Raw genomic sequence first — 15,803 nt, 5'->3', positions numbered from 1 at the left:
CTGAAGCCAGCCTGTTCCCTTTGTTGACTAAAGTCCAGTGCTGCCCTTATTCTATCGGAGATAATTTTGGTAAATATTTTATATAATACTGAGAGTAAGCTAATGGTCCTATAATTTTTCAGTTCTTTAACGTCTCCCTTTTTGTGGATTAGTATAATGTTTGCATTCTTCCAGTTTTCTGGGACCCTTGCAATCGATACACACTTCGTATAAAGAGCCGCCAGTTTTCCAAGCAGTATGTCTCCTCCATCTTTGATTAAATCGACTGTTATTCCATCTTCTCCTGCCGCTCTTCCTCGTTTCATATCTTGCAAGGCCCTTCTGACCTCGTCGCTAGTTATAGGAGGAGTTTCTGTATTCTGTTCATTACTGTTCCTAATGGAGGTATTCTGACTCCTCTGGGTATTGTACAGGTCAGTATATAATTCTTCCGCTTCTTTTACTATATCTTCGAGATTGCTGATGCAATTACCCTGCTTATCTTTCACTGCATATATCTTGTTTAGTAATATGCCAAGTTTCTTTCTCACTGATTTCAGGCTGCGTCCATTTCTTGCGGCTTATTCTTGAGTCTTTCTCACGTTATAGTTTCGAATATCACTTATTTTCGCCTTGTTGATCAGTTTTGACAGTTCCGCGAATTCCATCTTATTTCTTGAGTTGGACACTTTCATTCATTGTCGTTTCTTTATTAGGTTCCAGGTTGTCCTCGTGATCCTCGTACCAGACGAGCTCGGTATCAGTTAACGAGAACACTACATATATAACCTGGTCCTTCGAGTCCCATTTGTCGCTCTTGCTCGCCCTTTCGTAATGTGTCAGCCATTCATCGTCATCTTCCCAAGCTTTTCCTCTGTAGGAGCGTAGCTCCCTATGCGGCTGGTAAGTACCAGGAGGCGATGATATCGAAGCGTCTGCTTCGGGGGACATGTTGGGTAGCGATGGCACACGGCCAGCAAGGCAACGACTGTGGCGACCACTTGGAAGGAAAGATTCCGTGGTCAGACGTGGAAGTCCACACCTCCACCAGAAATACTACAAGGCTGGAGACCTTTATTTAGAAGGCTCGGCGCTAAAGCACTGGATGGGGAGAGGCCGCGAGTCTAAAAAAGCATTCGTCTTCCATATATATATATATATATATATATATATATATATATATATATATATATATATATATATATATATATATATATCATAAATACGAATAAGTAAAATTGTTCGACAGCAGGATTGGAACAGAGGACCCCTACCACAGTAAACCGATGCTATAACCATAAGGCCACGGGCGCATGCCTCAGTAGGTTCAACATTACATAAGAACTTCCTGCTTGCAAGCCGGCCCGTTTTATAAACACTCCACGCGATTTTTCGCCGTCGTTAATAATGATACATAAAATACGGATTTATTTAGTTTTATGTTTTCTGAAGAACATTACTCACACTAACTGTACGCTTTCCCTTTACGTAAGAATTTTAACGCCAGGTGGCGAAAGATGTCTTGCGTGTTCGTGTTTCAATGGCAGAGACTGGTGCACAGAAGAAGATGCATTCTAAGACCTCAGATTAGACAGCTTTGGTTGCGGGAACGAATAATAACGCCGCCTATATACGCAGACTATGCGTGTTCGTGTTCCAATGGCAGAGACTGGTGCACAGAAGAAGATGCATTCTAAGACCTCAGGTTAGACAGCTTTCGTTGCGGGAACGAATAATAACGCCGCCTATATACGCAGACTATGCAGACCCTGTCGGCTTGTGCCATCGTTTTCCCACATGTAGTCGCCATGGTAGGGTGCCTAGAATAATACCAGCCTGTGCGTTGTTTCTGCAGCGAAGCACCGCGTCCCTCACATCGTGGAAACTTGTATCCGCGTGTTGTTAGAACGACGGCCGAGGAGCTCCAGCGAAACGCTAATCACACGGAAGCAAGGCGGAAACGCACGCGCTCCAAGACCACTCTGTTGGCCCAGAGGCAAAAACACGCTACAGCTCAACGCCGGAGGCGCCCTGACATGGCGCTGCGGGAACAGGAGGCCGAGGCTAAGCGACAACATCGACAAAACCCTGCAATCCAAAAGTGCGAAACCGACGCACACACCGTACCGCACTGTGAGCCTGCCGCAGTACCCGAACTCGAGGTCGACACAAGGCAACAACGCCGACAAGGCCCTGTAGTTCGAACAGATGCTGCTCCCGATTATCGAATTATCTATGTCGATATGTTTATACGCACGCCACACCACGCTTGTTTACTTAGCCAGCTTACATGTTTACTGCAATTCATGCTGTCAGCATACAGCTACGAGCCTTACATTTCGTGCAATATTCCAACTTGTTGATATCGCATTCATTGATTCGCCCTGATAGCGAAACTGTGATATTTTTAATTGAATTAATAAATAAAATTGTATAGTAGATAGATTCGAACAGAGAAATTATAGCACAGAATCCCGACAATGCAACCATTACGCCATTGACGCTTGTCCACCACGACGGCGTGCCTCATAAGCACATCGCAGTTTTGGCATGTAAAACCAAGGAAAATGTTTAAAATTAATTAACTCGTCATCATATACGTCAAAATGTGGGCCGATTCCGAAAATAGTGCATTCTAAAATTGGAAGCCGATCCCGAAGAGTGCAGTCTAGAATTGTGGGCCCATCACGAAGATAATGCAGCCAAAAATTTTTATAGCCCGACACTTATTCTACTTTCCTCACGTGAGGAGTGACGCGATTGAGTGCGGTGCGCAGTGACGGTACCCCTATCTCATTTTCAACTCGATCACAAAGACTTTGTCTTTCATCTACTTCAAGCTAAGGTTGAATCGTCTTCGAACTTTTCTTTTCTTAGGAGATGTTTGAAGGGACACTAAAGGTGAATATTAAGTCAACGTGGACTGTTGAAATACCATCCCAGAAACCTCGAAACGCTTGTTTCATGCGAAGAAGAGACTTATTTTAAGAGAAAATGCGTTCTGAAGCGTCCGCGTACCTCTAGCGCAGTTCAAATCGCCCGCCCTCCGATCGAGGAGTGGTGACGTCATGGTCTCATAGTGACGTTGCGCCGTCGGTGAGTAAAACGGCGCCGGCAGACGGCACTACGGCTTTTCTGCGCAAAACGCAAATGTGCGGCCAGAAACAGAGCCAAGACAGAGCTGACAGCAGCGCGAAAGCGGAACTATGGCGGCTAGCGGAATGGAAAGCGCACAACGATAAGCTGGTTCTTTATTTTATGACGCCAACTTTGACGCTCGTTGCAATGGACGACCCTGAGAGCGACACATTGGCTCGCGATGCTGGGCTCGACTTCAGCGATTTAAGCACTGATGAACGTGACCTGCTGCTGAGGGCTCGCGCTGCCGGCGTCGTTGCGTACTATTACGAGGGTAACTGTATGTCATGACTGTACATATTCGCACATTTGTAGCTTTTCCTTCGTGAAAACCAAATGCCGCACTCACCGCCCCGTCTTCGACCTGCAGTTGTTCTTGCGCTTCGGAGAATGCAGGCAAGACCGACGGAACAGCGCTACGGGAAAACATTGCTTTGAAAGGCACTCCACACGACTTCAGTAAGTCGGCGTTGAACTCGTAATCCTCTGGACGAAAGTGCAGCGAGCACACTATGCGATTTTTCGGCTCTTTGCCAATGCGCTGTGGCAGAGGTACAGCACTTAACCACTTCGAACGGAGAGGTTCACTCGTTGGCACACATGTGTGCAGTGATATCACTGTGTGCAGTGATGTGCATCACTACAGTGATAAGTAACGTTGGATTCGCCGCTGCAACTGCCCTTGGTCAAGTTCCGCGGACCGTTCGCGCATCCCACAACATCACATGGACGTGGCATTCTCACTGCTTGTTCCAAATGCAAGTTTCGCGAGCCAGCAGAACCAGAGCAGCACGATGCGATAACGAAACAACTTAAACTCCAAAGCGCGCGCGGCGCAGAGTTGAGCGAAAACGAAACCTTTCGACCCTACTGAAGGGTAACGTCAAAATGTTGTTTTTTCTTATAATCTAACAGAAGTAGACAAGTAGCATTTTCTTCCGTCTTATAATCTAATGAAATCATCTTTTTAATACGAGTAGTTGAGTACTAGTGACATAAATTATAATGTGGAGTACCTTCGTCGTCGGGCTAGTACCAGAATGTCGCTGGGGGGTCGCAAATCGTGTCATGCGTTTACCTCAATTTCACGGTTCCTAAAGCTCTGTTCGCGATTATATTGACGCCTTAGACGTTCTAGAGCATTGCTTAGTCACTTTAACTTGACTTCATAGTAACCTTTAGTGTCCCTTTAAGGCTAGCTCCAGGGCAAGCATAAGTGTTAGCTTATAACTTATAAGTCATCTGTGAGGGTGGTACTAGAGCACGCGAACATAATTCCGTTCCCATACACTCTTACTAAACCTTCAAAACTGAAAGGGTACAAGGGAAAGCAATTACGATCGTTCACATCAAGTATAAACACAGAGGTTCACCCAGCCACGTCCTAGCAGAGTTGTGCCTTTTCAAGCTCTCAGCAAGAGCTAGAAAATCTCGCCCAAAGATTTTGCATCACATGATACACAACCGCTTCGGAATCGATTCGACACGGTATATTTCTTTTTAACAATCTCGTGATTCAGGGTGCAAGCATACATATGCTCTGTCTGAATTGTGTTGTCACAACTGCACGTTTAAATATTCATTTTTCCTGCACGCAATTAGAGAATGAAACCAACTTGATCCGTGGATTACATACACTGAGTCCTTGGATGAATTCACAAATTTTGATTGAGAACGCAGCTATTAGATTTCATATTTATTTCAGATGATTGCAAGAATATTACAAAGTTTACATATACAGTAGGAGGTCCCACGGTTCAAGAACCGTAGGCTATCTTATGCGAACACTCCTGTCAGAGTTAAAAAGGAAAATAAAAACAGACTGACCCTCTATGCTGGCTCCCCTGCTTGTACTTTACTCGTCATTGTGCATAAAACATAATCGGCATGTTTTAGTTCATATTTCATATCCCGAACACGCTCAGCGATTGAAACGCGATACCCGGAGCGCGTGGTGCCCGTGAGCGCTGGGCGGTCGTTGTGAGACCAAATGCAGCCACAGTGCGCAACAAAGGCCCTCGCTTTCGTCGCGTACCAGCGATGCATCAGCTCGGTGTACGCAGCGGCGCCCACGGCTGGCGCAAAAGGCGCCCGCAGCCACGTGCTCCAAGTATTGCGTTTCAATTGCTGAGCCACTGTACGTGTTATATTTTACCACGAATATTGCTAAGACATAACTAATGTCGCATAGACCTTGCGTTGTGTTATTTTGCTACAAAAATAATTACTGATGCGAAAGCATCAAACGGCACATTGAGCGAAGAAGCCGGCGTCTGTAGCACCCACTGGCTGCGACTCCACTTCACGTGCGAGCCTCGACGGAGCAGAGCGGGCGAAAGGGCATGCCTGGAGTAAACGTTGAAGCAGAACGAAGAAGACGCGGACAACAATCGAAAGTGCACACAACAGGACGAGCGCGCTGTACTGCCAACTGCGAAATTTACTGGAAGATCAACCAGCTTTTAACAAACATGTCAAAAAACACCAACAATAACCAAAAGGTTAAAACGCATGCGTACAGCCTGAAAGCAGAGGTGCTTATCTAGAAAATTCATCTAATGTTTCGTTAGGCTGAGCGACGCTGTGCTAACCCATTTATCTCCTGCTTTGGTAATGTAGTAAGCTTCTACAATTTCTCTTTCTTTTTTACTCTTTGCGTGCTTCAGAAACTTGGTGTCATTGAACATTGGGGTACATGAGCATTTGTTGCAATGCGCAGCTAATTGGCTACCGTACTTGCTTCTACATTGTTTTTATGCTGCCTAGCTCTATCGTTAAAACATTGCCCGGTTTGTCCGATGTACACTTTTCCGCAATCTGAAGGTATCTCGTAAACAATGTCAGAAGTGCACTTGGTGAATTTTTTCTCGTGATTCGTGATGCATTTCTGGCGTTTCCGATTTTTCATAGCATTGCATAATTTCGAAAGTTTGCAGGGAGCGGAAAACACTAAGTTGATTTGGTACCTATTGGACACTTTCTTTAGATTACGGGATAACTTGTGAACATATGGTATTACATGAAAATGTCTCTTTTCTTTTTCCTCCTTTTCACGAGACGTTTTCAGAGACGTTTTCATGTAATATGCCAAATGTTCACAAGTTCACATACTACTTGGACCGAAATTTTCATTGCCAAGCCCGGCTTGACGAAAATGGTGACGTCAAAAATTGGAGGACGCTTAAGCTTCGCCTTCAAGAGTGGAACGCGATAGCGTTCCCATCGATCCGCCAAGTGGTGTAAGACAATGCGCTACGGCGCAGCGATCACTTACGAGGCGCCCCGCATCGGACTTTGCACCCGCCAATCACGCGGTGAGCGCCGAGCAACGCAGCGTTCGGCGCGGCTACGAAACGTGCGCCTGAGCAAGCGGAACGAACCAAAGAACTCGGTGTCTCGGAGGGAGAAACGATCTACGCGAGCCAAACGTCGTGGTCGGCACAGACAGCCGGGCCGCGACGCGCCTCGCACCGGTCCCCGCACGACCGCGAGAAGCGGGCGAATGGCGCGCCACCTGTCGGGGCAACGCCGTACATTGCGAGGAGGGGGGTCTTCTGTGTTTGCCGCAAGAGGGCTCTGCGTGTGCGGCAAGCGCAGAAGAAATGTAGCGGATACGTACTTCGCTACGCATTTAACTGTGACTTCTGTAATTTACATGCTCATAATTACCGATATACACCGCCGTATAACTTTCTACGGCACGTTTATAAAGCAACACCGCATTCACTAGAGGCACTTTTGTCCCGCTTTGAACTATCGAACTCATGGCTGAGTGGTAGCGTCTCCGTCTCACACTTCGAAGACCGTGGTTCGATTCTCCCCCAGACTACCTTGAAAGTTGTTTTTATTTATGAATTCCCTTCCGACATTTTTCGCTCACGGCCGCCGACGCCGACGACACCGGCTTTTCTGTGACACGAGCTCCTTAACGCTGTCGAGTTAAAATCACTGCGGCTTACTCGAGAGCGTCCCTGTTAGATTCTATGGCAGTCCGACGAGGTAGCATGACGTCATGGATCGAAGTACACCGTCTTTGCGCTGTCTAGGAGGCGTTCGCCAAGCGTCTCAACGCGCTCGCTTACCCGCGAGGAGCACATAACTCGAAGGACCGCTCAGCGGTATTCAACTGGACAGTAATTCTTCGCATAATTTTTTTCGCATTCACAACTTATAAGAAGTGCTTAGGTGTCCTCGGATTTTTTTATTCTGTTGCTTCTCTTATTTAATTTTGATACCTGGATAAGATTTTTGCATTGAAGACGTTTTTGTCCTATTTTCCGCCTGCTCTGATACAATACTCGCAGGACCAAGAATAAAAAAACATGCGTGCGTCCAGAGTTTGACAGACTCGCTTTCAGTTATTTTGACACTCTATCGGGTGCGGTAGGTATTTGAGAACATACAGTCGTGACGCCATAACTGGTAGTCAAATGCAGGCCATTTGTCTATTACTTTCGTGCTCGATTTGAAGCCTCCAGCCCTACGCACGAAAGGAAACGGCATGATGTGCTGTTACACTTTCTGCCGACCGCAACGATTCAAAGATTGCGACGCTTCATAGATGTGGAAAGAAATGACAGATGACTTTGCAGCTTCCTTACAGGTGTTCCAACTGTCATGCACTCGAAGTTTTCATTGTCGGTTATGGTCTTGGGGATTTTCAGCGAGCCATATGCCGTTCAATTTCTTCCCTCAATTCCCCAGAGTCACATTGCTTCTTGTGTTCAAGTGCTGGAGATGGTGGTAAACCCTTAGATTGAAGTAGTCGACCAGGGGCGACCCTATCTGCGTTGGTGCGCACGAATTCAATCAAGGAAGAGTGGCTGGCTGGAAATTCTTACGACTACGTCACTTTGAACATATAGCCCCTAACTCTTCGGACCTGAACCCGATGGACTATTATGTATGAGGAGTCGTTAAAAGAGAGTCCAATAAGCAACCTCACAACGCCGAAGACTCCTTGAAGGCAGTCATTGTGGAACCGGTGAGCATAATTCATAAGGAACATTTGAACGCATGCAGATGCTTTCGGAGCTGAATTGACGCTGGAACTATAGCTAATGACAAATTCATTGAATGAACTTTTGTAGTAGGAAGTTGGTGACGGTTTGTATCAAATCAAGTTCATATACAGTGGTTCTTCTGAAAGAAAGGAGCAACGCCTTGTTTTGTTCTGAAAAACCCGCCGTACCCTGAACCTAGATATGAAAGCTGCCGGCGCAGCGAGCCAACGTCATCGTGCGTATTTACAATTTCTAGTAGGTACAGCGGGGCGTGGCACTTGCACAGACGGCGGACGTTTGCGCGCATGAGCGAGTAAGAGCGGATGCGAGAGAGGAAATGTGGGGACTTTTGCTTCTTGAATATACGACTCTGCCTATAGCACTACGGAGAAGTTTCTTAGCGCGTATTGTATGCGTTTGTCCCTAGGCGTGCCGCAGAAGTCGCGGGGCGCGGTAGTGCTGAACTTAGCGTCGCAAGTTGGTGACTGGACGCAATTATATTTATGCAATCGTCTTTTGTACTACTTGAAACAACGTGTCATTATTTCGCATTATTGGCGGCGCCTCCAGGACACCAAAGCGGCAATGGGGATATCAAAGCTGGAACCCGGACTGGTCCGTGGGTTGGGGCCCGCCGAGGCCTGCGCGTGCCAGGGTTGCATAAGATCGGCTGCACGCTTCGGCCTCCGCGGCCCCAACCCACGGGTCGCCCTGCTTCCAGCTTTGATCCCTCCGCTACCCCTTGGGTGCCCTGGAGGCCTGCGCCGCCTGCCTTTATTATAACCTCAGGTGCTCTCCTGAGACCTCCGTTTGCCGGCTACATGTGCCCTCCTGGAGCAGTGCTTGTTAAGAATGCAATCTATCGTCGCGACGAAAAAAGCGACCCGCGACTTATACGACACCAGTCAGAACTTTGCCCCTTCAGGCACAGTGATCACCAAATGAGGCGTCCGTGCCCACTGCCTTACCGCGCCGGCAGCCAGCGGCGGAGTGTAAACTGGACCGCACTCCGCAATGCCAGCATGTGTAGGGGACAAACGCATACAACACGCCCTAAGAAACCTCCTCGGTAGCGCCTAGGCAGGCTCACACATTCAAGAAGCAAAGTCCCCCAGATTTGCTCTCTCGCACCCGCTCTTACTCGCGCCTGCGCAGAAACGTCGAGCGCCGTGAGAGACGCCACGCCTAGCTGTACCTACTAGCAATTGTAAAAAGACCGCTTCCGGTCACGTCTCTATCGCATTGCAGGCTCGCAGCAGCTACCTCGCTGTGGGGCCGTCACGAGGGCATGCGGGAGTGTACAAAACTTCTCAATATTGCCCAGTGATTCCAGAGGATAGCAGAGTGTGTTCAGAGGCACTGAGGCGTCAAGGTAGATATAGAAGTTTAGGAAAGAGAAAAATGATTCGCATTTCCGCCCGAAAGGCGAAGCACGGATTCCAATGGCAAATTAGTACATAGCTGTACAAAGTAAGGATACTAGTTTTATCCGCCGTATAAACTTGTAAACACTCGCTTACTAACTAAATTAACAATGATAGAATATGTAAGCGTGACTCAATGAGGATGTAAAAAGAGACATACAGAGACAGCGCTGTCTTTGTGTCTGCTTCTTTCTACGTCCTTGTTCAGTCGCGCTTACACATTCTATCATAGATTCAAACCAACTAGCCCGTCAACGTGTTTTAACTAAATTAACCAGCACGGTGTCACGCGCGCACAGGTAAACATGAATACATATCTTTCTATGAACGCGGAAACTCGCTGTGAAAATTCTGAAATTAGGAATCGCGGCAGCAGCCGCAAGCCAATTGACCTCCGTACATCTGTCGCTTCAACGCGAACGAAACGCCTAAAGCATAGCGCATACGAAGCTGCCGGCTCTACGCGCACTCTCAAAACATCGCAAATCGCTTTGAAGATGAGGCCCGCGCGGGCGCGCACTTTGGCCACGTTGCAGATCGCTTTCAAGCCATACGAGCGCCGGCAACGCGTCCCTACGGCGTCCGCGATTCGCGTGACCGTAGTACGCCGTAGTATACGCCGCGGTTGTCTCTACTCTGTACGGAGCGGCGGGCGAGGAGGACATTGAGGCACCCTAGCAGCCGCCGGGAAAGAACGCCCCTCCTCCCTCGCCTGACCTCCCTGCCTCGCGCGCCACAGGAGAAGGCACGCATCCGGGCCGCGTTCCTCGCTCGCGCACGTGAGATTGAACCGCGTTCGTCGGCTCACCCTCACACGATTTCACTCATCTAGAAGAAACCGTTTTTTTACACAGACTCTAATATAACGCACCTTCCACTGCTTTAACATTTGAATTCTTAATATCTTATGGCTGGCGCAGCATGGCCTTAGTTGCTTTTGCGCCATTAAACCCGAATTAACTAACTCATACGAAATGCGCCTGGAGTGTCCATATAATTGCTACCGCAATAAAAAGATTAAGGCGATGTGCCAGTGTAGAAACCACGTATAACATACCTGATTAGCTCGAGCAGGCTATGTGACTGTCCCAGCCCCGTTTTAAAGGGGATGCCTATAAATCATCATCATCATCATCATCATCATCATCATCATCATCATCATCGTCGTCGTCGTCGTCGTCGTCGTCGAGTTACTGTATATGCCGTATACATTAATTCTACGGAGGCGTGAGGGGACCAAGAGACGACCACGACACAGGCAGAAAATGAGGAAAATACAAGTGCATGGATTGAGCCACGTACTGCAGTACAGGTTAAAAAAACTAAAAAAAGACACTGTTTTTTTACTTGGAAGAATCCAAGACGTAATCCATGCGTGACCTGCCGGTAGGCGATGCTGGGCATGAGGCCCCGGTAGACGCTCCCGGGACCGTCGGTTTGCGCCATCATGCGCAGCGACTGGATCGTGCTCTGGTATATGACCACGTAGTATCCTCGCCGTAGAAGCTCGCCCTGCACCTGCGGCCCATTCGGGAGTAGATTTCTATCCGCAGACGACACAAAAAGCGCAAGCAGCGTGGTTGCCACTGGTTGCTTTCTCATGAAGTTCCCTGTCACTTATCGTGCTCAGCTGCAATACTCGCCAAGTACCCGCAACTTTCATTTCAGAGACTTGTACCTGCATTCGAGTCCTGGTGATGTCGAAAGGGTGCATGATCAGCGTCGCAACGGTTGGTCCAACCAGGCCCTCAAGCAGGTTGCGCAAACCATCTACCGCGAGAGGTTGCTGAGCTTCATGTTTCACCATCCTGCTGCCGCTCCCTCGTCTTCTTCCTCTTTCCTCCGCGAAGGCGCGCATCGCTCATACTGGCTGTCTTTGGGGCCTAAGCACGGGATTATCTTCAAGGAGTTCTTAAATTTTGTGTTTTAAAACTTCCTTGATTCCTTGCGAAGATGTGCGATGCCCTATTTAATTTCCTGCGTGAGACAAAGAGACGTGTTTCTTTTTTCTCCACGTCAGTGTTAAAGGGACACTAAAGGTTAATATTAAGTCAACGTGGACTGTTGAAATACAATCCCAGAAGCCTCGAAACGCTTGCTTCGTGCGAAGAAGATACTTATTTTAAGAGAAAATGCGTTCTGAAGGGTCCGCGTACCTCTAGCGCAGTTCAAATCACCCGCCCTCCGATCGAGGAGTATTGACGTCATGGTCTCATAGTGACGTTGCGCCATCGGTGAGTAAAACGCCTCCCGCAGACGGCGCTACGGCTTTTCTGCACAAAACGCAAATGCGCGGCCAGAAACAGAGCCAAGACAGAGCCGACAGTAGCGCGATAGCGGAACTGTGGTGGCTAGTGGAAGGGAAAGCGCACGACGATAAGCTGGTTCTTTATATTATGACGCCAACTTCGACGCTCGTTGCAATGGATGACCCTGACAACGACACATCAGCTTGCGACGCTGGGCTCGAGTTCAGCGATTTAAGCACTGGTGAACGTGACCAGCTGTTGAGGGCTCGCGCTGCCGGCGTCGTTGCGTACTACTACGACGACGGCCTGCTTTGAAAGGCACTTCACGCGACTTCAGTAAGTCGGCGCTGAACTCGTAGTACTCTGGAGGAAAGTGCAGCGAGCACACTACGTGATTTCTCGGCTCTTTGTCAGCGCGCTGTGGCAGAGGTACGGCACTTAACCACTTCGAACGGAGAGGTTCAGTCGTTGGCACACAGTGATAAGTAACATTGGATTCGCCGCTGCAACTGCCCTTGGCCAAGTTCCGCGGACCGTTCGCGCATCCCAGGACATCACATGGACGTGGTATTCTCGCTGCTTGTTCCAAATACAAGTTTCGCGAGCCAGCAGGACCACCGCAGCACGACGCGATAAAGAAACAACTGAAACTCCAAAGCGCGCGCGGCGCAAAGTCGAGCGCGCAGAGTCGAGCGAAAACGAAACCTTTCGATCACCCATGCTATTCAAGAGTAACGTCAAAATGTTATTTTTCTTAGAATCGAATAGAAGTAGACAAGTAGCATTTTTTCCGTCTTATAATCTAATGAAATTATCTTTTTAATACGAGTAGTTGAGTACTAGTGACATAAATTATGATGAGGAGTGCTTTCGTCATCGGGCTAGTACCGGGATGTCGCTGGGGGGTCTCAAATCGTGTCATGCATTTACCTCAATTTCTCGGTTACTAAAGCTCTGTTTGCGATTATATTGACGCCTTAGACGTTCTAGAGCATTGCTTTATCACTTTAACTTGACTTTCTATAACCTTTAGTGTCCCTTTAAGTGGTGTTGTTAGTGTCATCTCCTTTTAATGTGATGACCATTCTTTGGGAACTTCACCCAGATTTCTAAATGTCCGTTTGTCCTCAGCTAACCTCTTTCACGCAAACTTGGGTCACTGGGCCTAATAGGAAGAGCATCGAGCTGTGGTGCTAAGGGAACAGGGTTCGAAGCCAATCCACGTACTAACTTGGGTCACTGGATATGCGCAGCTCTTCAATGGACCTCTTTCATGCCAAGTTGGGTTATTCGGTATGTGCAACTGGGCATGTGCCGCTCTTCAATGGAAATGGGCATAGCATGCTTTAGGGAAGAACTGCAGCTTTTGTAGAAGCACATGCAATAAGGAAAGTGGGAGCATTTTCGTTGCCTTTTAAGAAGCAGTGCGCATAATAATAAGACATTTTCTGCCCTATTTGCGACAAGAATCCATGGCGATCTACACTGTTACGTTTGGCGCATTAGCGGAATACCAAACGCGGAAGGTGCGTCACATTGTGAAGCTCACTTTTTGAGGCTTGTGCGTGTTTCAGTGAAGGCAAATTGGTGGGGTTCGTCATGAGAACGAGACGACGCAAGGTTTCCCAGAACTTCAGCTAAGGATTGCAGCACAAGGAGTGGTCTTACCTTATGGCGAGCTTTCGTCATTGACCCCTGCCTGGTCGTCGTAGAAACAATGTGTCTAGTCTACTTGCTTCCCCCTTTCGAGTCCAGGATCAGCTCGGGGGCAGCGCGTGTGCTTGTGTGGACCGTTGCCGCGCTAGGTTATGTCTCGAACCCGGCTCCATATGGTAGCGTGGCGGAGGCTTCGCGTTAAAGAAATCGGAAGCTCGCAAGTTGGGAAAGCGATAACCAACAGGTTTACTGACACTTGGACAAAGCTTATTTACATCGTTGAATAGGAAAAACAGAGAAAATCAAGTATTTAGCAACGAGCATCTGGACGAGCTTCGTTTAAATGGCCCAGAGCAGCTTTTCTTTCCGCACCGTTATTATAACGCCTCTGTTCCAATCCTCCTTTCTGGCGGCAGCCAATCACACACAGGTCATATCAACCAGGAAGACAGCCAATCAAGAAACAGAGACAAAAATTGGAGGACGCTTAAGCTTCGCCTTCAAGAGTGGAACGCGATAGCGTTATCGCACCCCGTTCGCACCGCCCACTCATTCGCTCGGCATGCGGGCGCACCGGCGCAGCCAACGTAACCGGCGGCTTCCGACGCGCCCCGACGGGCCCGACGACGATATGGCTCCTGAGCCATTCGCGCGTCGGAGTCAGCGGAACTCTCGTACCACAATGCATTGCGGGCGAAGAAAAAGGCGCCAACACAACTCCGCAGGCGCGCGTTGAAGTATAGAGGGGATGGCATCTCGGCTGGCGCAGCGCCACCGACGTAGCGTGACCAGCGTGACTGACCGCGAACGACGCTCGCCCGCGCGCCGATAACGTCGGACTATAAACGTGCCTTTACGCAAGGTGCAGTTTCCGGGAAGCGTGAGAAGCAGACAGGGATCTTTGAAGCTATCGCGTTCCACTTTTAAAGGCGAAGCTGAAGCGTCCTCTCAATTTTGGGGATATTTTATATACGATAACAACCTCCACTGAACCGCTGTTGAATGGATAATAAACTGAAATTGAAACTGAACTGTCGAAGATATCACAGTAACTACAACGTGGGGACGTTCATCTTTTGATGTGACACAAGTGAGGCGTGTATGCGGTAGGTCCATCCGTTCCGATTGATGTCATTCTGATTGCTATTCTGAGCGCACTGTGTTGTACTATATTGTAAGCTGTAGTCAGCGGCCACCATCGTTCTTCTATAGTCGTAACTTCTGACCCTTCGTACTTACGCAAAATATTATTTCCGACCTGATATTATATTATGCTTTAATGCTTCAGTGCTGTCGCACACTGTTGTATATGTGCCATTTCGATTCGTCTCCCGTCCTCCGTTAATATTGTGGGGCTGCTACGCACTCTTCAAGGCATTTAATTATATTCGGCGTGTTCTCTGTCACAACTACACAACGTGGTTATTATGTAAAGAGAGAATTCCCACATACATCACTTGTAGCCACCTGCCTCAGATAACTTTTATAACGTCACTTGAAAACCTGCGATGAAAGGCCCACTTTTTAGGGCTTGACGATTTTGTCAAATAACAGTCGATAACTGTTTTTTGGCTCAGTCGCGATTAATTTTTCAACCAGGTTAATCGTTTTAACCGCGCAAAAAAAAATTATCTTAGCCTGCCATCCGAAAATGTTTTCGCGCACCTGAAGATTTCTCGTGAAGTAACTCGTCTTCTTAAGAAGTAAGGTATCCAGTATGGCAATTATTATTGTTCATAAATGGTATACCGCAATATATAGCAATTAAGGCTGGGTGACTGCGATCACAGAGAACAAAAAAAAATATAACGGGGTGGCTTTTCAAACTCGTAGTCGCGTAGCATCTCCATGTCTCATTTTTAATTAAAATAAGCCTGCACTCCGACCTACACGAGTCGTCTTCTCTGGTAACTCTTAAAACGCAAGCACTGCCGAGGATAAAACAGCCACAATAGACAGAACAGAGAGCAAAACGAAACAAGCACGACCGCTTCCTCTGTATTGCGCTATTTTATTCTTGACGACGCTACACCAATTAACCTACACTTCTATACTACTGAAACTTAAACACTATGCAAAAAAGTGAACACGAATTCGTAGAAATACCAGAGTTAGGGTTACGACACCTTTGTAAAGAATGCTGACGCTGCCTTAACCTCCGTTAGATATCAGCTTTGTGTAAGCAAAAAAAAAAAAAAAACTGTGTGCAACTGGGAAATGTGAAAATGCTTGTTTGCCACAACGAATGTCTAATATTATTTCAAATCAATATACCCATGGTGACTTGGCGGTAAAATCGAAATTATAATCCTAAAATATCTATTTCGCTTCTTTTCTCGGCGTTATTGCAGAAG

At 47.7% G+C, this 15,803-nt stretch overlaps 1 protein-coding gene across 1 annotated transcript in view; it reads right to left on the bottom strand.

Annotated features, from left to right (window-relative positions):
• The window catches only part of LOC142584662 (solute carrier family 25 member 35-like), a 46,763-nt gene extending 35,412 nt beyond the window's left edge, over positions 1-11,351 (bottom strand). Inside the window, exons 1-2 of the mRNA XM_075694843.1 lie at positions 11,223-11,351; positions 10,892-11,062 (exon numbers count right to left, since the gene is read on the bottom strand). Of these exons, the coding sequence (XP_075550958.1) occupies positions 10,892-11,062; positions 11,223-11,351 (300 nt within the window). The remainder of the gene's footprint in view (positions 1-10,891; positions 11,063-11,222) is intronic.
• Positions 11,352-15,803: the final 4,452 nt, after the last annotated feature.

Source organism: Dermacentor variabilis, chromosome 1 (assembly GCF_050947875.1).
Source record: "Dermacentor variabilis isolate Ectoservices chromosome 1, ASM5094787v1, whole genome shotgun sequence".
NCBI lineage: Eukaryota > Metazoa > Arthropoda > Arachnida > Ixodida > Ixodidae > Dermacentor > Dermacentor variabilis.
Note: the sequence above shows the minus strand (reverse complement) of the source record. Positions and strands in the feature narration are given on the sequence as shown.